The following is a 22,268-nucleotide window of genomic DNA, read 5'->3' as shown; positions in this document are numbered from 1 at the left end:
CAGGCCAAAATGAGCAGCGAGTGCAAAAGATGAAAACAAAACAGGAAGCCGGAGCACTTTTAATATGCAACAGTCCCTGTCAAATGTGTGCGTTTTTTAGCGAGCGCGTGTGTGTGCTTTCCAAAATGAAAATGAAAATGAAAATCAAGCCAAAGCCCAAAAACCACGGCACCAAAGCAAATAAACCGACGACGGTGCGAGCGTCAAGTTATTTATTTGGCAATTGTGCGCTGCTTTTTATTGTCCTCCGAGTGGCTGCTGCTCTGTTTGCTTTTGGGCATTGCTCCGGAACACCACACCACCCATATATACACCTACCCACGCACAGCCCACTACCACCCCCTCTTCCGGCCACCCACCTACTTGCCAGCTGGGTATTTAAATGCGGCTGTGTGGTCGTCGAAAGGTCAATGGAACAATTTTAAAATGCTTGCCCGAGAAGTGAAACAAAAAAGCAAATCAAGTCCAAATGCGAACACGGCCATGGAGAAAACAGAAATAACGCCTGCGGTTATGGCGTTAGGTATACGAGAGCTCTCTGTGATTATGCCAAATTTTAAGGGCGTGGATGCACAAAATGGTTTATAAGTTATGAACGAAAATTCTGTACAGAACATTGAATCAAAACAAGAAATAACTCAATACTGGAATTTTTATATTAATAGTTACTGTTGTAATTTAAAACCTTTTTCTACCTTTCAAAATGTAGGTACCTCCAATTCAATTTTAAGAGAACTGGTCACGAATTTGAAATACAAAGTTTAAGATATAACCAAATTCATACAATATGCAGTCAAAAAATTATGGGATAATTTTTTATATTTACTTAATTGTTATCATTATTCTATAAGAAACTTTAAAGACTGCCTGCCCCCAAACAATTTGTATATATTAAATAAAGTAATTTAGTTATTCATAATTGTTAGTAAACTTACCTATATATTCCTTTTTCGTTTTTAATGCAATCAAAATTCTTTCCAATACTGATTGAGCTAATCGTGTGGAATCGTAGAATTATTTCATTTACTGATTTGTCTATTAAACTTGCTTGGTTTTTAGTTTACGTTGATTTATTATGATTCCTCAACCTTTTTTTTTAAATTTGTCTCCCAGGATTGTTGTTTGATAAGTAATGAAGTTAATGCAATTAATTTTAGTTCAATAGTGATTATTATTTAGTTAGATGCGATTATTGAAATATGCGTATGTATTGTATCGAGTTGATTCGAATAATTCAATTTCAGTTAATCGAAGATTTTCCAGGAATTCTCAAATTTATCCCGTTTATATTTTCCAGCCAATTGAGCTGTGATTTTTTTGGGTTGTCCCTATGCCTTAAAGTATTAATATTAAAAATTTGTATCAATCTTGTGCGCGTTTCAGTTGCTTATCGAAAATTTAAACATCATTCACGAAATGAGTTTTCTATATAATAAAACACTTCTTATTCAAATAGATTTCAGTTCTTGCTTGCTTTTGTTTTGTGTTTATATGGATATTAAAATTGTTTTGTCATTTCATGTTTTGAATTTTGGTATGTATGAATTTTTTTATGTATGGTAATAATATTTACAATTGGCTTACAATGTTTTCTTTTGCGTTTTCCAACATCGTTAATTATAAACTACCATTTTCCATTCGATTTGTTTTTGTTTAAATTACAAAATTGCTTTAGTCATGGTTTAATGCGTTTCGCCTGTAATTGTGATTCATTGAGTTCAGCGATTCAGGAATTTTCACGAGTTGGTTTTTGACTTTATATTTTAATTTTTCGTATTGTTCTTGTAATTTTCACTCAACCAAATTAAATATTGCTTAATATAATGTATTGTATGTAGGCTTATGTTTGTTTATGCAGTTATCCGGTTTTAGTTCTGCCATCCATTGCCTGTGTTATGCGTGTCGACGGCTATAAAGTGGAGGAGAATAACATTTAGTTTAGTTAATGAAATTAACCATATATTATTCAAACGGCAATAATCACGAGTTTCTCACTTGTTGATAATGGCCCAGAATATCATTCGGTTTTACTCATTCGTACCCCCTTTCCCACAGCCAGTCGCCCACACAATGTGAACATAAAAGTAACCATTGCCATTTATTTTTTGGCACCTGTTATACAGACACACACACATATGTAAATGGAGACAGAGAGCGAGGATGAACGAAAGAGAGCGAGAGAGTTGCACTTGACATGTATCTGAAAGGTACTTTCCATTTTGAATATTGATGGCTTGATGGTCAATTAGCGATTCGCATTCATGCTTCCCTTTTTAGACGATTCGAAAGTAATAGAAATGACAAGATTGGTAGCATAAAAATAAAAATAAAATAGAGGCAGGAAGGATGTACGAAAATATGTGTACAGCTATAACGTGAATGATAATGGTTAAACCGATGCTGATGATGATGGAATTTTCACAAACACACGCACACACACACACACGAGCTCTGGGCCAGAGAGAGGCGCACAAAGAGAGCAAAAAAAGGATACTTTAGACGCTTATGTTTTTTTTTTTTTGCTTTCCCAAAAGTAAGTTTATCAATAAATATAGATTCATGAATAGTTGTTCAATGGGTTTACCTGCTGGAATTATTGTATATATTTTAAATATTTTATTTGCTGGCCGTGTGTGAGTGCGGTCCACACTTGTATTAGTATATATATATATATATATGTGTGTATGATTGTTGTGCACACACACAGAGTCACACACTCACACAGACAGACGCGCGCGCACCGTTAGCGACAGACAACAGGCACACACACGCACAGGCACACGCACACACACCCGGAGAGAGACGCACACGCACGGAGATACGCACGGACACGGACACGGATGCGGACACAGGCTCAGACCACGGGCAGCGCGACAGGACTCTCCGGCTTCGATGGCACACTCTCAACGGCTCCACCGCTCAACCGTCCAACCGTCCAACCGTTCAACCGCTCAATCGTTCAATCGCTCAATCGCTCAGCCGCTGTGCATGGAGGCAGAAGGCAACTGACAGCACAACCCGAAACCGGAACACCAACTGAGCCCGATGCCCGTGCAGCATTGCCAGCCAGGCGGCGCTGGAAGTGCCTGCAGAGTCCTTTGGAGGAGCCGAGCAGGAGCTCGGTCGTCGGCACATCCCACGACACATCCTTGTGCAGAAATTCGAAATCCGAACGCCGCTTGGGGATGCGATGCCGATGTGCACAGGCTGGAGCACACATATACATGCATATACACATATATATGCCACGAGTCCTTGCCAGCCGTCAGGACTCGTGACTCCACGGAGCCTGGAAAGTGCTCGCTGTGGGCAGGTGTGTGTGCGTGTGGCTCTGCCAGCAGCTTTCAAGCTCTTCCCGGAGAGCTTTCATCGGAGGCTGTAAGAGAGCGCCAGGAGATGCGCACTCTGTGTGTACTGGTGTTGGTCACCCCTCCCCACCAATGCGTGTATACAGGGTGCGGGGCGCTCACATCCTGTCGATGCCCATTGCGTTGGTAGTTGTGCGTGGTCAACTCAAGATGTTAGGGAATTTTCTAAACAATTGTATGTGGCATACAAATGTTATAAGGCTTAAGAAACACAGTGGTCTGCTAAATAGCGTTATTAGGACGAATGCTCTATTTACTTTATTTTCATAATTAATTTCCTTTCTGACGGCCTTATTGGGTGATAAAAAACAGTTAACCAGTTTACAAATTGGGACTCATATGATACAATAACATTTCATAAAGCGTTGTTCAATAGGAAACGTAATATATAGACTATTTTTTACAATTTCACTTAAATATAATAAGCAATAAAATCGATCAAATCAGAAGGTAATTTTTGCATCGTCTAAAAAATAAGTTTTTATGTATATTTTAGGGTGCTAAATTATAAATAATATATAACTTTCAAACTATATAATAATATTATAGGTTTATTTTAGAAGTTATTTATTGTAATGAAGAAATGTAACTTTGTTTAAGAGTTAACAAAGTTGTATAGTTTTAACAGAGTCAAAAATATTATCCTCAGATATTATAAAATTTAAATAATTTGTATTTATTCATAACCCTCAAACTCTTGTGTCCATCAGCTTCATTTTGACACTCTAGCCAACTTGACCTACTGCTGCCGATTCTCACCTTCATCAATTCAATCAAAACTAATTTGAATGTCTTGCAAATGCATGGAGCACATTCATTCATACACGCAATGCCAAATACACGATACAAGAGCTTACACCCATACCAATGTGCGGTTACACGGACACACAAACGCACGGACACCGTGCACCCATACAGACGCAGCATGCGTAGGTCCAGAGCCAAAAATGATTTATGACCCCACAAAAAAATTAATTTAAAGTAAGTTCGTATGAATGAAAAATGGCTTTTACAAACGCAAAACTACAGGGCACCCGCAGAGCAAGCAAATGAGAGCGAAAGGGGCAGGAAGTGGAGAAAGTGAGAGAGAAGGATGCTGCAAAGCGTTAATACTTGTTCTAACCAAGCTGTGTGCTTTAGCTCTCTTCGGGCCAAGACACTTGTGGGCAGCTGTCTCTTAAGGACCTCTGTTTGCCGAGCTTTAAGCTCTTCGGTGCCTTCCATTGCAGTTATCCCTGTTTGTCCTTCCAGTGGCTCTCAAACCGTTTCGGGTCGCGCACCCGACGGCAAAGTGAACGAAGGACAAAGGAGGCACAGGTCCTGCTCGGCTTTCCCTGCTCACATTTTCTCGCACTTCTGCCATCGGTTGGTATCCATGAATGAAGGCTGCCGATAATGCCAGTATTTGCGCCGGGAACGCAGCAAAGAGCAGACGGGCTGTGGCCGCAGGACATGCATCCGCTCCACTTCCCACACCCCCTGCCGCGCCCAAAAAACCCGTCGGGCGGATCTTGCATCTAACAAAAGCAGCGCATGTCGCACCGTTTTTGCCTGATTTACATTTTTGATTATCCAGCTTAGCCATATACTTGATTACGTATACGCAATTTTTTGCTCGCCTTTCGTTGCATATCTCACATGCACGCACGTATTTTAATTAACCAGTGGTTTTCGGTTCAGAAATTTGTAGTACGTTTTATGGAAGTTTTTTAATTTTATAAAGTCCTTTGCATGCTTATTTGCTTGGTTTCGACATTTAGAACAAAATTCTATTAAAATATTACCTAAGAAAGTAATACCTCTTTTATTTATGAAATGAATGTATATACAAATTTTAACAGGGTATTTAGAAACTCTTAACCCGTAAAAACTTAAAACTTTATTATTATTAATAATTTTATATATGTAGTCTTATGATCATTAATGGTTCAGTACTTGCTATTTCTTTTATAATTATTGAAATGCTAGTGCTGTGAAAATGCTTGCTATAAATAAAATACCAAGAGCTAATTGAACCTGATTATTTCCGATTAGTTCCCACACTATAATTGAATGAAAAATGCTAACTAGAGTTGAGGCTAAGCGGAAGGCTAATTAATTTCCTCTCTCTATTCCCATCTTATTCCGGCTCAGTTCTCCGTCAGTGACTTTCGCCCATTGTTGTTGGCTTTTGTCGCGGGCTCGGGCTCTTTCAATTGCTTCATTTTTATCACAAACAAAAACACACACTGACTCGCTTCTTGTGGCTGTGTCAACCGCCATCTAAGTGGCCTGCTCCAGTATCTCTGTGCATGTGTATCCTTGTGCCGCCCATCCTGGCTCCTCCTCCTTTTTGGCCCGGTCCACATTGCTTTGTTTGTGCGGATTTTATTTAATTTGCTTGGCACTTTGTTTGCCTGCCTGTTGGCTTATTTGTTTTGATTTTTCATGCTTCGTGTTTTCGCTGGCGTTTTGGGTTTTCCCTCAGTTTATTGTTTGCTGCCTTTGTGGGCTGCTGCTTTCAGTTGTCTTAACCTTTGCCTTGGCTGAAAGATTGTACGAATGTTTGCAAGTGATTCCAAAAAATGAGGAAGATATCAAACAAGTATAGCACTGTGTCGTAATTGAATAGTTTGGCGTCTCTTTAAATGCATTTTACGAATTTAATATTCGCCGAAACCCAAACTCGCCAATCAATCGCCCCGAGTTGACCCATTTAACCGATGTCCATTCCATGCAAACCAATGTCCATTTGCCTCGGTCAAACCCATACCCCAATCCCTTTAGATGTCTGCTCCACTTGGCAGCACTGCTCAAATATTAATTCATATCAAGGTTTTGGCATTCATTTTCAATCCAACGCTGCCACACGCCCGCAAATCTCTTTTCCCTTGGCCCAGTTCATTTCGTTTTGGGATCGTGTAATGAAATTTAAGCAGAATTGTAAACAAAGTTGTGCAATAAAATCAACAAACCGCAACTAAACTGCAATTTAGAGCGGAGACCATGGAATGCACACCATGATAAAGGCAGTGGCAAGGCTTTATATTTTAAAAGTAAGACATCTGGAATCTGGTTTTTTTCACCAGCCATTTGCACGACACCATTTTGCACCGAGTGCAGCCAGTGAAATCAGGCTGCATTTTTGGCGAAAAGAAAGTGCCAAAAAAGCGAAAAAAATGAAAGGACGGCAATTTCATTGGGGAAGCACTCAAACAAGGACACACGGGAACTCCATTTGAGGCTCGGCCAAATTGACAGTTCCTGGGAATTCACCGTGACACTCAATTGTTTCAATTTGCTGATCTGATTTTTCGATAATTTATGCAGCTTGATTTCGTTTCCCACTTTCTGCTTATTCACTTTTCCAATTGATTTCGTGACTGTCAAATGAATTGTCGCCGGGCGGGAATTTCTCTCTCATCTTTTGGCTCTCTGCTTTTAACCGAAAACAGTGTCGAGGACATCGCAGCTTAAAAATAGTTCAGCCAATAATCGAGGAATTTAATTTGGTTTGACGCTTAGAGTTAATAAAAGAAAGAAGAGGTTTATACATTTTTAAAATAGAACGAATTGAATTACTAGAAAAACTATCCCTTTTTGATCAACTGAGTAAAATAAAATTAAATATTTATTGAACGAATATATTCTTTAAGCGATAAAAATGTCATAGTTGTTCAAATTTTAAATAAGTTAGTCGACTTTTCTTCGTCATTCCCATATTCCCCTTAACATATTACTCAAAAGCATTAAATGACACGACTGATATAATTGCATTGGCACTTGATGTTCAATGCTCATTTGGCATTTCATATCGATGCTCGCTGCACATTATTCATTTCCAACCAAGTCAAACATGATAAATGAAATGCGAAGGAAGGAAATTTATTGGCGATGCAGTTGCCTTGGCGATATGGTGCGCTGTATTGAAAGCGGCTTATCAGCCGAGGTAAAAAACAGAAAGAATATCAAACGGGGCAAAGACTTTATCGCAATTTTAATCCGTATGGAGCAGCCGGAAGTTTAACCAACTGCAGCAACTTTCGAGGCGTGGCACCTGAACGTGAATATTCCATTAAGCTCTCTTCAATGCCACTCCATCCCTCAAATTATACTTCTTCAACGGGTATCTCTACATAAAAATAAATTTTAGCTTAAACAATTAATTCATATGGGCTTAGAATTGTATTTCAAATGTTGTTTAAACTAAACAAATCAATAATGATAAGTTGGACTTTGCTTGGCAATTAAAATTATTTCAATATATAAGATATTTGCAACGAAACAAATTTATATGTTCTGGACTTTAATAAATAATTAAACCTCAATATGTGCCGTCTTAGGTTACTCAATTATTATAGGTATTTTGTATCTAACAGTTAGCTTGGGTCTATTAAATTATTAGCTCTAAAGGATCGATATTTCTAGTAGGGTATTTATGGCTGCAGTTCTGAAAACGATATTTTCATTGCTCGGTCACTGTTCTGGCTTTCCTCTGTTTGTACTCCGCCTGCTTCGTTCTGGTTGCTTTAATGCAATAATCCTTGAATGTCGGACGCACGAACGAGTTGATAACAATTTCAATTTTTATGACAAGTCAACTTGGCCAGCCATCCAACGACGAGCAGCCAGTTATACGGCAACAACGTAAGGGCCAAACGAAACGAACTCAATCGTGCCGATGGCGAACAATAATAATAAGAACAGCAACAATAATAGCATGGCCGATTGCACCATTACCGCTCTGGAAACCCTCCTCTCCATTGGCCATTACTGGCGCCCGCATTTTCCGCTCTATATATATATATATATATATATGTTCCGACATATATGCAGCCTGCAGTCTGCAGCCGGAGCGTTATGATTTATTGGCATGCAACACGGCGTTCTCCTCCGGAAATGTGTGTGCAGTCAACCATTTTGATGCGAGAAAGGCGTGGAGTGGGCGGAAGGGCGGCTTTATTACGGCTGTTGCCGCCGAGTAATCCGAGATATCACTCAATTCGCCTTTTGCACACAACTGTCAACAAATTTACATCTCCATCCATCTGCAATGACAGAGCAGGACCCAGATCACATTCCAAGCTTTCTGACGCTTAATGGCTTAATCTTAGCCATAAGAAAGATAAATAATACTTCAAGCACTGTCAGAGAACTTGATCAATTTTATTAAAACTTCATGACAGTTAGCAAAAGTCTACAATTTATGAGAAAACTTGATCAATGAATCTTTCATAATTGCAGACTTTTGCAAGTTACGCAACGAAGTTTTTATAAAATTCATCAAGTTCTCTGACAGTGTTCCTGCTAAATAATATTAAAGCTATAAAAGGATTAAAAGAAACACATTTCCTTTTTCATTGTTAAAGATTAACATCAAAAACCTTAAAAAAATCTTTTTACATTTCCAAAGAAAACACACTTTAATTAAATTGAACATGAGCTCCGATTTTAATCTGGATTTCTTACAATTCTCTCATTTAGACAACTCTCAGGTTAGTTATTTCCTATTCTGAACTGAATTCCGAATTAAAATTTGCATGCAAAACTTTTCACTCAATTCATATTCATTTTATTTCGGCTTATGTCCGACTACCACCGCAAATCCCCAGAAAATTACGTCGATTATTCAATCATTTTGCCATCATCCATTTTGCAAATCCTTTTTTAGCAGTTGGCCGTTGGACGGACACGACTCTGATTTGTTGAAAGTTTCGTTGTCAGCAGCAATTAAAACAACACCGCCCACGCCCCGGATTCCCCCCCGGTTTTCCGCCCACTAAAAAATGCACTGAAATTACGAGAGTTGTGCAGCATGGCAAACAAAAACACAGAGAATCGTGGAACAAAAACAAATTGGGCGACCGCAAATGGAATGTTTTCACAGGCCTGGAACCGGGATTGAAATAGGAACTAGGACTCGGTTCAGGGGAACTGAAATGAAATTAAATACGAAAAAGCATGGGCCGGAAAAGAGCCACTGCCCAGCGGCGAAAATACATGTGAATGTGGCTTGAAAGTCAGTCAGTTCCAGAGCGATTTCAGGTCCGTGTCCCTGTCCTTATCCGTATCCGCATACGTGTCCGGGTCCGAGTCCGGGTCCGGGTCCGTTCTCTCGTTCATTGTTGGCATGCCAAAATTTTAACTGCACACCAAATAAACAAACACTGGCACATACAAACTGCCAGCAGAAATTGTTGTGACTGCAAGCCCAGAATGGAAACACGAACTAAATGCAGTCTTGTGTTTCCGGCAATGAAAACTTTTCAACTTTCAAGAATACTTACTTACGCTATGAAAAACATATTTTAGAGTCCTTTGAAAATTGAAAGCAACTTAAAAGTGCAACAATAATAACGTTGTTTTTACTCAATTCAATATAGTACTCACACTTTTTCGGGGCATGAAAAATGATTGTGCTCCATTGTATTTGTTGTCTCAGTAAATAGCGCAAAAATTCTATTAAATGTGAAAAGGAAAAAGATTCGGCCAGGGAACTACGCTCAATTTTTGCTACCCGTTGTTTGGACTTTTTCAACCTTCAGAATTGCAATTACAATGAGCCCTGGGTAACACAGAGGAAGTTGGAGTTCGGTCAGGGACATGCATTCCGGATGAGTCCTGTGTGGGAGTTTGGCAAAGAAAAACTGTACTCCCACGTATAAAAAGGACAATGAGCTCTTTGAAATATTAATAGAAAAGAAAAAGCAAGTCCTCTGATTTCAAGGGAAATTAATATGCAGTAAGTTTGGCAAAGCAATTAAAAATTAAAAAACGGCTATGTAAAGTATGGAACGAAAACCAGTAAACATTCTTATATTTTTTACACAAGGTATTGCTTTATTTAGCAGAAAATACAGTTTCCCAGAAATTAAGTAATATAATAGCTTATAAATAACAGCCACAACAAAATTTATTGGTATGAATAAATTCAATAAAGCCATCAAAGGTAAGTTAATTAAGAGGAAAAACAATTTTAAGGTCATAATAGCAAGTAAATGCATTTTAAGTTTGCCTTTTGCTGGCTGGAATCTCTAAAGTCAACTGACTTAAGTTGGATCCTTTCCACAGACTTAATTTGTCATAAATATGATTCGTAAAAGTAAATAATATGGCACTTTCATGTTCATCGTATGAAAATGAAAGAAATCAGAGAGACGCAAGAGCAGACAAAACCGGAAGCAAATTTATTTTGCGGAACTAAATTGAAATAATTTTGGCAGCTGAAATATGTAAGAAAATATTTGAATACCCATATATACACACTCAAAAATGGAGGGTCCCTGCAATAGAGTTGGGAATCCCAGACTTGCTGGCAAATAAAAACAGTTTGGTAAGTGTGCAGATATCCCTTTTCCCTTGCCCTCCACTTTTCCTGAACTCCCGACCATCTGCAATGCTTCTGGCAAATGTGTTAGCCGTCCTCTGCCTTCTGCGTTCTCCAGCTGGCATTTGGCCAAGTCTTCGTAATTTCTTCTTTTTTATTGCATTGGCCAAAAAGGAAAATGCAGCTAAAGCGCCGAGAAGGCAAACAAACAAGCGGCAGACAAGGAGTACATATTAAATTTGTCATTTTAGCGCAAGGACCGAGTTTGTATCTGCGGGGACATTGAAGTCAAAGTTCGTCCGCCTCTCCAAGTTTTTTGTGTTAGTAAAATTTAAAACCGCATTTAGACAGGGAAATTGTATTCAATTGGCTTTACCAAAAGAAGAAAAACGTTTAAGCAAGCTATAGAAAAACTTGCAGACGTGCCAATCGGCGAATACTTAATATTCAAATATAGTTTTTTCGGCTGCCTAAAAGTATGCTACGAAATACATTAAATTTTCGGCTACGTTATTTTTATCTGCCAAGGAAGGTTCATTTATCCCGTTCTAAAAATTAATGAATGCCTTGCATTAGTTTTGTATATTTTTGCATCTCTTGCCTTACAAAAAATCCAAGATATAGCTGACTGTACTAGCTAAGTGTATTATTATTTGACCTAAACCCAATAAATTTCTTTTAATTTAGTTCTCAGTGGCGAGCTTCCTTGATCGCCCAGGTCAACCGCACTGCAATTATATGCTGATGGCATTGAGATTGCTTCAGGATTGCATTCTCGTTCAGTTGCTAAGCCTTTTAAATTCGCCACCCAGGACGCTCCCACATTTCAATTTCAATTTGCACGCCAACTAAAGCAACAAGGACAGCTACATATTCTGGCACAGACTCAACGTTTGCATTAATAAACATCGCAACAATGTGGCAACAGGCGAGTTTGCACAGTCATAATCGTTTTATTTGGGGAGGTTCTGGTTGTGTTCAATATCTGTGCCTGAACATTTCAGTGGACTGCAGAGTTTGTTGCGGCTTTTATGCTGTGGTTATTCCCTTCTCCAGGACTGCGTTCATTCCCCAACCAATTCTCACTCCCGTGCCTCATGTGCATTCATATACACTTTCGTAATGCCGTCAAAATCAGCAAATAGGATAAAGTAAATGTTGAAATGCAGGTGAAAAACAAACAAACCAAACCCAAATCGACCCGCAGAGATAAAAACAGGGAGAAAGCGAAGAGATTTCAACTGTGCAGTTGTACATTTTAATTGAAATATACATAGGTGTTTGGACAAATGCGCTTTGCATAGTTCTCATTCCAACTGCAATGACATATTGTTTAAATTCCTGTTATACATTTTATTTTGTTTTACGTAATTTCACTGGCGTATAAAATTCAATAAAGATGAGTAAATAAAACTATTTAAATAATGTATGTAGCTTTAATATTAATAAATACTTGTGAGTAAAAAAATACATTTATTTAAATTTCAAAAACAATAACATTTGCAAATTAAAATCTTCGCACAAAGAAAATGGTCCATAAAATTTGACGATTTAGAGGCAAAAATTACCCTGACATGCTATAAAGTGAATAAAACACTTTAAAAAGTATAAGCTTAACCATATATGTTTAATACGATTCTAGTTCTATGTAAATAGTTAATATTATAAAAATGTATGGCCCAGCCTATATTGTGTGTTATCTACCTGATGCATTTTGCGAGTTCTTGAACAGTAGCTGAGCTTTTTTCAAAGTTGACTGAAATGTAGGCAAATGTTTTCTCTTGGCAAACGCCGACCAGTTGATTAGCTATCTTGACGGGTTGTCGGCTGGCTCCGCGATCTGCTGCAATAAGATAAGGGCTTTAGTTACAGAGGCCCAGATCCAAGTGGTTAGTCTCCGGCGAATAGTGTTACGCGATGTACCCACTTCCATTAAGTCTCCTGCTGCTGATCCTTAGCTTCAGCTTCAGAGTGAGTTCCCTGCAGTTGAGCAAATGCAATAAGACCGAGGTGACGTTGATAAGGGACACGGAGCTCCTGACATCACTCACCTTGAGCAACTGCAGCCTGTCGCATCTGGAAAACGCCTTCTTTGTGCGCTTCGACCATCTGCTTCATTTGGAGCTGCAACATAGTGGACTGAGTGCTTTGGATGTCTTTTCGCTTAATGGTCTGACCAGGCTGCAATACCTCTCACTCTCTCACAACAATCTGAGCACTCTGAGATCCTGGTCAAGTGAACCCCTGGGAGCCCTCACCAACCTGGACCTAAGTCACAATAGATTGAGCAAGTTGAGTGCCAGAAGTTTTGAACCATATCCCCAGCTGCAACAACTCGACTTGCGAAACAACCAGATCAATGAAATCGAGGAGGATTCCTTTTATGGATTACCCCATTTAAAGCATCTGCACCTGAATGGAAATCAACTGCAACACTTAGATGGCAGCTTCTTTCGGGGACTTCATCGCCTCTCAAGTCTATCAGTTCAGCATAATCTTATAGACAGCATTGAGATGGAATCCTTCGAGAGTAATACCCATCTTCGAAGCCTACGGTTGGATCAAAATCTTCTGAGCAGTCTTCAATTTCTCAGTCAACGAGGTCTTGCCCGACTGGTTCACTTGAATCTATCGAATAATCGTGTGCAAAAACTAGAGCCACTTCAATTCTCTAAAAACTTTGAGCTGCAGGACCTGGACTTGAGTTTCAATAACTTAACTAAACTTAATAAGGAGGCTTTATCGGGCTTGGACTCATTGGAAGTGAGTTTTTATGTTAATTTCTATATTTTGTATGCAGTAACAAAACTACACATTATTATATTTTTTCTTTAATCCAGCGGCTAAATATAAGCCATAACTTTGTGGACACCGTTGATAATGAAAGCCTGAACTCCCTTGTCACTCTTCTTCAAATTGATGTCAGTTTTAATCGACTGATCACAATACCCAAGAGCTTATTCGAAAATAACACCCAGCTGGAGGAGATTATACTCGCTAACAACCAAATTGGAAAGTTATCCCCTCAGACGTTTCACAAGCAAAATCATTTGAGATACTTAAAGTTGAGTGGAAACGCACTAGGTGAAGCTGATTTCCTTCAAGGACTGTCTCCGTCCCTCAACAGTATTTCTCTCTACGTGGATCTCAGCACGAATCGCCTTAAGTCGGTCAATCTAAGCAGTCTTCTCCACTTTCGTTATCTAAATCTGGCCAATAACAACTGGAACTGCGCCTGGTTAGTAGCAAATTTGGTGCGTAAACTGCCAGCCTCTGTGAATTTCGCACGACCCTGGACTGTGATTAATGATTGGAGTAAAAATATTACCAATATTGAGGGAGTGGACTGCTCGGAGGGAGAAAGAAATCGCTCTATCATATTGCTGGATGTGAGTACGCTTCCCCATCAAAAGACAGGCAATTGTGAATGTGGGGTAAGTGAAAGCCAACATTTCCGACGGTTTGATAATTTTTCAGTATATTTTTCTTTAGCAAACTTATGATCAGAGCAATCCATCGCCACCTCCTCTTACCTGGCCCAAGATACCCACAGATCGCTTCGACTCGCGATCGGTGATCATCTGGATGCTGGTGGCTATTGCAATTGCCTTCGCAGGACTCCGTTGGTTGCGACGATTCGTGGATCGAAATGAGAAATCTAAACTCGGGAACAAGCTTAACAATGTGGTTTGTTGAAATCTTTTGAAGTTGATTGAAATAAAAAATGGCAGTGCATTCTAGCCAAAGCATAGATTTTTAGGCCAATAAATATAAATCAAAGGTGTTTCCAAATTTTGATATAATATCCAAGCGCATTCTTATTCTTAATTTAAAAAAAAATTATTGTATACAGACAAATTTAATTCATTTCATTTTATTATCAATAACCCCCTTGTTTATTGCAGTACATCAGCAAAGTTCAGTGGCAGCCCGTCAGAAACGATCTCGAGAGATCGTAGCCCTATCTAAAAATAAAATCTCCATCGTTTTAATCAACAAATATATTGAGTTCATTAGGTCTTAAAATATAAGAGAATTGTGTGTTAATAATGATTACAGTGTAAAGTTTGAGAAATAAAATATAGATTTAAGATAAATATGCGTTACTTTTTACTTGTACAGACGCTCAATGACTTGGGCATATTTTGCGTGGACAATATTTCGCCTGATCTTTAGCGTGGGACCCAGTTCTCCGGTGGCCAGTGAGAATTCGTGGGGGATGAGGGCGAACTTCTGCACCTTCTGGGCATTCGAGATGGCGTGTTTATTGGCCCGCTTAATGCCTTCCTCGATGGCCTCCAGGAGCTTCGGCTCAGCTGTGATCTCCAGAGCAGCCGCCTGAGCAGCATTATCGCTAGGAAGCTGGAGATCGGATTGAATGCTCAGGAGTTCGGAGAGACGGGTCTCATGGATGTCCAGATCCCGTAGCCACTCGATCGTCTCCTCCCGCAATGCATCCAGGGGAAGTCCCGTCTTGCCATCAGACTTGGTCTTTAGAGATATCAACACTGACAGATACTTGCGATGATCGCCGATCAGTAGCACATTGCTAACGCAGGGAAGCTCTTTCTTGATCAGCTCCTCGATGTGCACCGGTGGAATATTCTCCCCGCCGGCGGTGATGATCAGTTCCTTGAGTCGACCGGAGATCACCAGATTTTCCTTAGGATCGAAATAGCCCAAGTCGCCGGATAGCAGCCAGCCCTCCTCATTGATCGTTTCTTCAGTCTTCTCCGGCAATCCCAGGTAGCCCATGAATATGCTACGACCCCGCATCAAGATCTCCCCCTGGCCATTGCAATCGGGATCCTGGATCTTCAGAGTCAGTCCCTCGCACGCTCGACCCGCACTGTATAAATTGTTGATATCCACATTCAGGGTGATGGCTCCACCACTCTCCGACATTCCATAGCACTCGCCCAGTGGCATGTCCAGACCCAGGAAGAACTGCTTCATCTCATCCGAAGTGGGAGCTCCGCCGGTCAGAAAAACACGGCAGTTGTCCAGACCTATCATCTCACGAATGGGTTTTATGACGCGAGAGGCTAGCCAATATTTAGTACGGCCATAAATGGATGGTGTTTTTCTGAAATACGGAAATATAATTATTAAGTAAGGGAAATTTGAATTCAATAAATATATTTTTATTAAATTGTGCAACTTAACATTTAAATTCATATTACTGATATTTAAAGTACAAAATATATATTTATTTCTATGGTCTTAGACTATGTTTTAGTCTCTATCTTTATTAAATTTGTAACTGTACATCCCATTTCGAAATTTGATGGTTTCTTGTTATTTTCTAGCTAGCTCCCAACAATTACTTTTTGATTGGGCTTATATTTGGTTCAATAGGTGAAGTCTATGCTTTCAAAAAAGTATCTTAGATAGGTCATGAACAAACTAAACTTTTAAATAAATATTAAGTTCTTAATGGGGGAATTAAATAAATTGCACTGTACAAAACTAAACGCTTTAGTTTCAAAATACTGATAGCACTTACATTTCGACTATTTGTTTGAATTTTGTAAGAAATGGATTGTAGAGTAGCTCGACTTACCCCGCCATCAGCGTTATCTGGTGCTCAGCGACAGCAGCCCTTGCCTGAGCCAAAAGCAGTCGGGAATAGGGTCTCGCTTTTGCCTCCGCGGCCACCAGACGTTCCTGTAGTTTCTCGAAAACGCGTGGGACACCGAACATTTTCGTGGGCCTCGCCTTTCGAAAGGTTTTGATCAGCGTTCCCTTGAGCGCATCCTTGTCCGCAAACGTAACACATCCGGCATGTGATGGACCCAGAAATACGTCGAAAATCTGGGCAGCCACATGACTCAAAGGGAGGTAGCTCACGAAGCTCTCCTTGCCGATTTGCACATCCTGCAGACCTGCCGCCGCGGACTTGGTGTCGAAAATGATGTTGTCATGGGACAGCATTACCGCCTTGGGCATTCCCACCGTTCCCGAGGTGAAGATCAGCATGGCACACTCGTTGGCACGAACCCTGCTCTCGCGGGCCACCAGTTCCTCTTTGAGTTCGCTGGAGAAGGTCCGCTCCTGCAGCTTCTGCCAGCTGAAGTAGCCGGGTTCCTGGTCGACGAAGTTCTCGAAGGGTCCGTGCAGCTGAATCACTGCCTTGAGCAGTGGCAGACGTTCCTTGATCGCCCTCAACTTGGCCATCTGCTGGGCATCGTCCACCACGCAAACGGAGGACTCTCCGGTGGCAAGGACATGATAAACAGCCTCCGCCGAGTTGCTTGGATAAATTCCAGCTACCACGGCTCCAGCTTGTAAGGCTCCGAACTCGGCAAAGAACCATTCAGGACAATTGAAGGCCAGGATGCCCACTGAACTGCGTTCCTCCACTCCAACGCTCAGCAGCATCAGGGCTGCCTGCTCCACTCGCTGCTGGTACTCGGCATAGGTCAATGTGGTCCAACCATCGACTCCTGATCCTGGGGTTTCCCACACCAAGGCAGGCAGATCCGCATACTTTTCACACGCCTCCCTGAAGAACTGGGGAATCGTCTGTGGCAGGACGGTCTTCGAAAAGGATCCCGGCTCGTCCAGGCGCAGTTTGACGGCCTCGTGAAGCGAGGTGCTCGTATAACTCGTGGCTGACTTGAGGTCGTTCATGCTGAAGGCGATCGCGACGAATAAACGCGGTTAGGTTCATGCCACGGGTATTTATGCCCTCGCCTCCAGATGCTGATAAGCGCGGACTTATACAGCAGGCAGAGAAGAGGCAGATTCCAGCCGAGCACTGTGGGTTTTGGGATTTCAAGAACATCAAATATACCGACAGACAGGCAAATTCGGCTGATCATTCTGATCCATTCGCTATTTAAAAATCAGATTAACCACTATAAGTCCAACAAAACAGGATATCTCACTAGTCAAAAATATACCAACAAGAAAAATCGTATTTAAATTTAAAGATCTAGAAAATATAATATGAACTTATAATATTCAATATACCTGAACCACAGTAGAGTAATAAATAGGTTACCGGCTTTGACAATCACTTGAGCAATTGGCAAAGATTAGTCAAGAGTTCTTGTTCCATTATTTGAAATACATTGTCTGACCTTTAGACACGTGCGAGGAGTTTGGGGTGGGGTCGGTATTTTACTGATAAGGGAATACAGGCTTGGTCTGATGCTCTCTGTGGCAACAAACCTTTAAGACTGATGCCGATTGTAATTATCAGCGGTCTCGCGTCCGAAAATTCGGGGCACGTAATTTAGAACCATTACGAAGAATATTTTTACGATTTCTATAAGTACAAAGGTCACTTGAAGATAGAATATGGGATTTGTTGTTTTAAAATTTAAATGTATTCATTCAATATACTAGGGTGTATGTTTTAAAATTAAAATGTTTTATTTGGAATGTACTGGGGTGAACTTATTGAGAATATTTATTTATTAATCGATGTAAGCATCTTTAGGACTACGAGAAAATATTGAGATACGATCTTTCATGCAGTAATTTGACAATGTTTACAATGATCACTGATGATAAGCTGCAAATCATAACTGACCTTCGACAAGGACTATCCCTTTAAGACCTATATTACTATAGAAACTTTATTTTTCCCCTCCAAATTTTGATAATATTTTTGCTTACGAGAACTTGTATATTAGATATAAAAATCGTTCTCTTATTAAAAGCAATGTTATTTCAATACAAAACTGACCTTCGACAAGCGGAGGGCAGGGCTGACTTTGAAACAGGTAGAAGCAATTCATAATTGGGTTACCCCGGCAGACCGACACATATGTGGAAAAAGACCCATACGCCCCGTGGCCAGGTACTGCAGCTGTGTGGGAAACATGGTTTTACGGGCGATAAACCCCCTCCAGAACCCGTACTCCCCAGTTGGTCAGTCGGGCGCATTAGACATATGCCATACACACACGCACTTCGTCACATATAGAGGGAGAGAAAAACTTTCACACAGGCCACAGCTGAAGCTGAAAACAACAAATCGCAGACGAGCTTCCACCGGCTTCACTTTTCTGGGCGCCTGTTCCACGAACAGTCATTTTTTGTACAAATTTATAATTTATTGTTTAATTTATTTTATTGCTAAGTGTCAAATGGTGCGGCCATTCGCTACATACACTGAAATTCATTCGCCATATGTGGTGACTTTGGGACAGGCGATAAAACGAAAATATTATTAACTCAAATGTAATTGTTGCAATTTTCAGCTTATCTTTTGTTATGCTCGCAACAACAACATTATTATGAAATTATTTACCAATGAACAGCAGCTCATGAATGGGTAACAAGTGCACCCATTGTCAGTGGGCTTAAGGCGGCACTGAGGGGTTTGGCCGGGGTCTTTATTGCATCAAAACTACAACACAAATAGTTGCAATATTCTGTTTTCCTCGCTTGTTTTTTTTCATTCCACTCGCAACTATATAAATATATATGTATTTTTTGAGTGAGAGTGCGGCATGTGTAACGGTACATGGGACTTATATCAACTAATGTCAGGAAAGAATAAAAATCCGAATATATAAATATATGCGGGCAGGGGCTTGAAGGGGCGCCAAAGTAGATGTAATCGTATGTACGGAATCTAGTGCAAACATGGCCGCAGAGGCATGTAAAAAGGAAAAGCCCACCTTAAATGCGAACTAGCAATAAAGCTAACAATAAAGTGGACATTCAGAAAACATCGCATTCCGTTAGGGTGGTTCAGAAAGAAGGACTTAAACGCTAGAGTCCTTGAACGCACAAAAAGATAGTACGCTTACCTTATTTATTTTAGTTATTATTTGATAAGCAAGGGAATTCCTTTAAATCAGGAAAATGTTACTAAATTGACAGGAAATCTATCAGTCGCCAATCTGCTATTTAGCCTTAGTTTTAGTTATTATTATCTTTGTTTCTTTTATCATGGTCCAGCCTAAATAAAGTGGCACATTGTTTCGGTCAACCATTTGACTACGAATCGTTACATCGACAGATACAGCTGCACATACTCAAATGGACGGGCGCACTTGGCGGATACGTATTGAAATGGATTTGCCATATCTTCGGCTGTGGCCAGAGACTACATCGATATGCAAACCCTCGACCATTCATCCGATCGACCCGGCATATGTAACAATATGTTCTGTACATATTTACACGCACATCGAGTGACCTAATGTGCGGGCAGTGGGCGTGGCAGGGGCGTTGGGCTTGGGATTGAGCTGGCAACTGGATGGTGGCGCATGTCTGGGACTTTTGTAGATTTGTTTGTGTACATATAGATATAGCGAAACCACCCGGCGCACAGCATTGATTAGCAGGCGTGAAAGAGCCGAGCCAAAGCGAAAAGTTCATGCGAGCAAAGCAGCAGCACGAGCAACAATAACAACTAGCAGCAAACAAACAAGTACACACAACAATAAGGAAACACATTCGTGCACATACAAGGGGCTACACACACACACACACCCGACTAGAAGGGGGGCTCAAAGGGGGCGGTACAGATAAACAGCATTTATATTCATGTACCACCAGCAACAGAAACAACAACACATCGCAGACATAAAAAGCGAAACGAAAATCAAATAACATGTGTACATATTGACAAACAAGCGGACGACCGACATATGCACATATATATGAACCAGTACAAGTAGGTACATATGTATGTACGTCCCCCTGCAACTCATTCAAACTCATTTCTATACAAACATATCATCAGCTGTACTCGGAACCCAGTCCTCTCTCGCTCTCCCCGATTCTGGTTCTATATCTATATCTTTGACTTTGCCTTTGCCCCTCCATCGGATCTGAGTGGTCAACCAGCCACATACATAAGTAGCAATTACAATGGCAACCGGTATTTAAAACTGTTTTTAATAAGTATTCGCACTAGCACGAAACTGATACGACGTCTAATCCAAGTCCAATGCCCAGGTGACGAAACCGTCATAATAGCAACTGGAATCTAAATTATGCCCCGACCATGAAATACCCTGTACCTGCGGATATGTATAAAGTTCTTGTTAACGAAAACGGAAGCTTACTTCGACAAGGTGGAGTTTTAATAGTACTTTCTACGAAGTTATCTTTTTTTCTTGGTCTTAAAATCTTCTGAAAATGTTTCCCTTCAATACATTGGACTGGTGGAAACCCGTAATAAAACTAGACGAATGCGGAAAAATGCAAGCTCATCTGCAATTAAATTTGCATTAAAGTCTAAAAAATAAAATAACGATGTTGGCCCCCTTTCGATTCTGTCGTCAGCAGAGTCACAAGATCACTTCGAGTGCATTTGACTGATAATTCCAGAAGTTAATCAGTTCGAGTGCACCGGGCATCTGAGCAGCCCCCATAATAGTCATCATTACAGTCACTAATCGTCGAGTTATCACCCATCCATCATTCATTCACGCACCGATTGTGGAGTAATACTCTCCCTTTCTATCGCTCCATCTATCTCTCAAAAGCCCGTTGTTTTTAATGATGATTTTCTGTCGTCATTGTTGATCAGTGGAAAATTCTGAAGTCGCTTCTAGACCAAATGGTATTGATGGCCGTAGAGCAGAGATTATGCTTAATCATGGAAAGTAACCGATGACAGTCGTAATATTTTCAAAAGGATCAGAACTCCTCTCTCCGCAGACCGAGAAAAGTTTGAAATTTTATTAATCAGGACCTTTAAATTTCATTTAAAGCTGTTTCCGAAATTAAATGAATAGAACTTATGACAAAAATAATTTAAAATAAAAAATTTCATATAAAAACCCATTTAAAATTTAAATATTATTCGTCATTTAAAACTTAAATTTAGAGCTTTATCAGCTCTACTTAAAAGAGCCATAAAACAATTTTTTCTTTCCAAAAATGAATTTGTCAACATGTTAATTATTTCGTATCAGCTGTAAAAAATATTTTGCCAATTTATGTATTATTATTAATACATGTTATAAAAACAAACAGAATTTGAATTTTAAAGAATTAAAATTTTCCGAAACTGGGAACACGGCTGATCTCTTGGTGATATGGCCACCTTTTCCGACCGCTTCTGTGGGAGACCTCTCCCACTTTTTCGGCATCGTCTGTCGGCGATACGCCAAACGCCACCAGCCGATAATCACAACAAATAAAGTTGTTGCTCCTCGGAGGTCGTTGTTGTTGCAGTGCCGCTGACTGCGACGCTGGCTGCGAATGATGGCGTGCCGGTGAGCAATTTCCATGAGCTCTGCTGCGTCATCACCGCCGGCATACAACAACACACATGCTGATTGGCATGCGAACAGGTCGCACTGCCTACATACAGTTACATATGTCTTACATACTCGGATGTTTTTACACTGAGAAAAACGAAACTATTTTACTCAAGTAAAAATTAATATTAGTTTTATTTTTACTAAAATATTAATACAATTTTTGAAATCTTTCGATTTTTTATATTATTAGTAGTTTGGAATTTTTTGAATAGATTAAACTTGTTTTGGTCAAACACCACATCTTATATTTTATTCTAAGAAATCTGCACTTGAGAATTATAATAACAAACTTAATTTGTTCATTATATTGTTTTTATTAGATTTATTTTCAGTGTAGCTCTACTTATTTGAATA

The 22,268-nt window shown here is 40.0% G+C and overlaps 3 protein-coding genes across 3 annotated transcripts in view; 1 reads left to right on the top strand and 2 right to left on the bottom strand.

Moving 5' to 3' along the window:
• Positions 1 to 3,046, bottom strand: part of LOC108045265 (neuronal acetylcholine receptor subunit alpha-7) — a 55,785-nt gene extending 52,739 nt beyond the window's left edge. The window contains exons 1-2 of the mRNA XM_044459874.1: positions 2,585 to 3,046; positions 936 to 1,909 (exon numbers count right to left, since the gene is read on the bottom strand). The gene's annotated coding sequence lies outside the window, so the exon portion shown is untranslated. The remainder of the gene's footprint in view (positions 1 to 935; positions 1,910 to 2,584) is intronic.
• A 9,532-nt stretch (positions 3,047 to 12,578) lies between these two features.
• Positions 12,579 to 14,766, top strand: LOC108051900 (insulin-like growth factor-binding protein complex acid labile subunit). The gene is made up of 4 exons (XM_017134181.2): positions 12,579 to 13,437; positions 13,515 to 14,108; positions 14,167 to 14,361; positions 14,580 to 14,766. Exons 1-4 carry the CDS (start codon positions 12,592 to 12,594, stop codon positions 14,631 to 14,633), a joined length of 1,689 nt encoding a protein of 562 aa, XP_016989670.2. The 5' UTR covers positions 12,579 to 12,591; the 3' UTR covers positions 14,634 to 14,766.
• On the bottom strand, positions 14,658 to 17,337 carry LOC108051842 (long-chain-fatty-acid--CoA ligase heimdall). The gene is made up of 2 exons (XM_044460134.1): positions 16,238 to 17,337; positions 14,658 to 15,760 (listed from the first exon to the last, which is right to left on the bottom strand). The coding sequence occupies exons 1-2, from the start codon at positions 17,305 to 17,307 to the stop codon at positions 14,785 to 14,787; spliced, it is 2,046 nt and encodes a 681-aa protein (XP_044316069.1). The 5' UTR covers positions 17,308 to 17,337; the 3' UTR covers positions 14,658 to 14,784.
• Between the last annotated feature and the right edge of the window lie 4,931 nt (positions 17,338 to 22,268).

This window comes from Drosophila rhopaloa, unplaced genomic scaffold (assembly GCF_018152115.1).
Source record: "Drosophila rhopaloa isolate 14029-0021.01 unplaced genomic scaffold, ASM1815211v1 contig_2, whole genome shotgun sequence".
Lineage (NCBI taxonomy): Eukaryota > Metazoa > Arthropoda > Insecta > Diptera > Drosophilidae > Drosophila > Drosophila rhopaloa.
The sequence above is the reverse complement of the archived record's forward strand: the minus strand, read 5'-3'. Positions and strand labels throughout refer to the sequence as shown.

Bases quoted from the DNA above. Each gene is read 5' to 3' on its own strand.
- LOC108051900 (XM_017134181.2), top strand. From the start codon at position 12,592: ATGTACCCACTTCCATTAAGTCTCCTGCTGCTGATCCTTAGCTTCAGC. The intron at 14,109-14,166 runs GTAAGTGAAAGC...ATTTTTCTTTAG, and splicing joins CAGGCAATTGTGAATGTGGG to CAAACTTATGATCAGAGCAA. The intron at 14,362-14,579 runs GTTTGTTGAAAT...TGTTTATTGCAG, and splicing joins GGAACAAGCTTAACAATGTG to TACATCAGCAAAGTTCAGTG.
- LOC108051842 (XM_044460134.1), bottom strand. From the start codon at position 17,307: ATGAACGACCTCAAGTCAGCCACGAGTTATACGAGCACCTCGCTTCAC. The intron at 15,761-16,237 runs GTAAGTCGAGCT...TCCGTATTTCAG, and splicing joins CAGATAACGCTGATGGCGGG to AAAAACACCATCCATTTATG.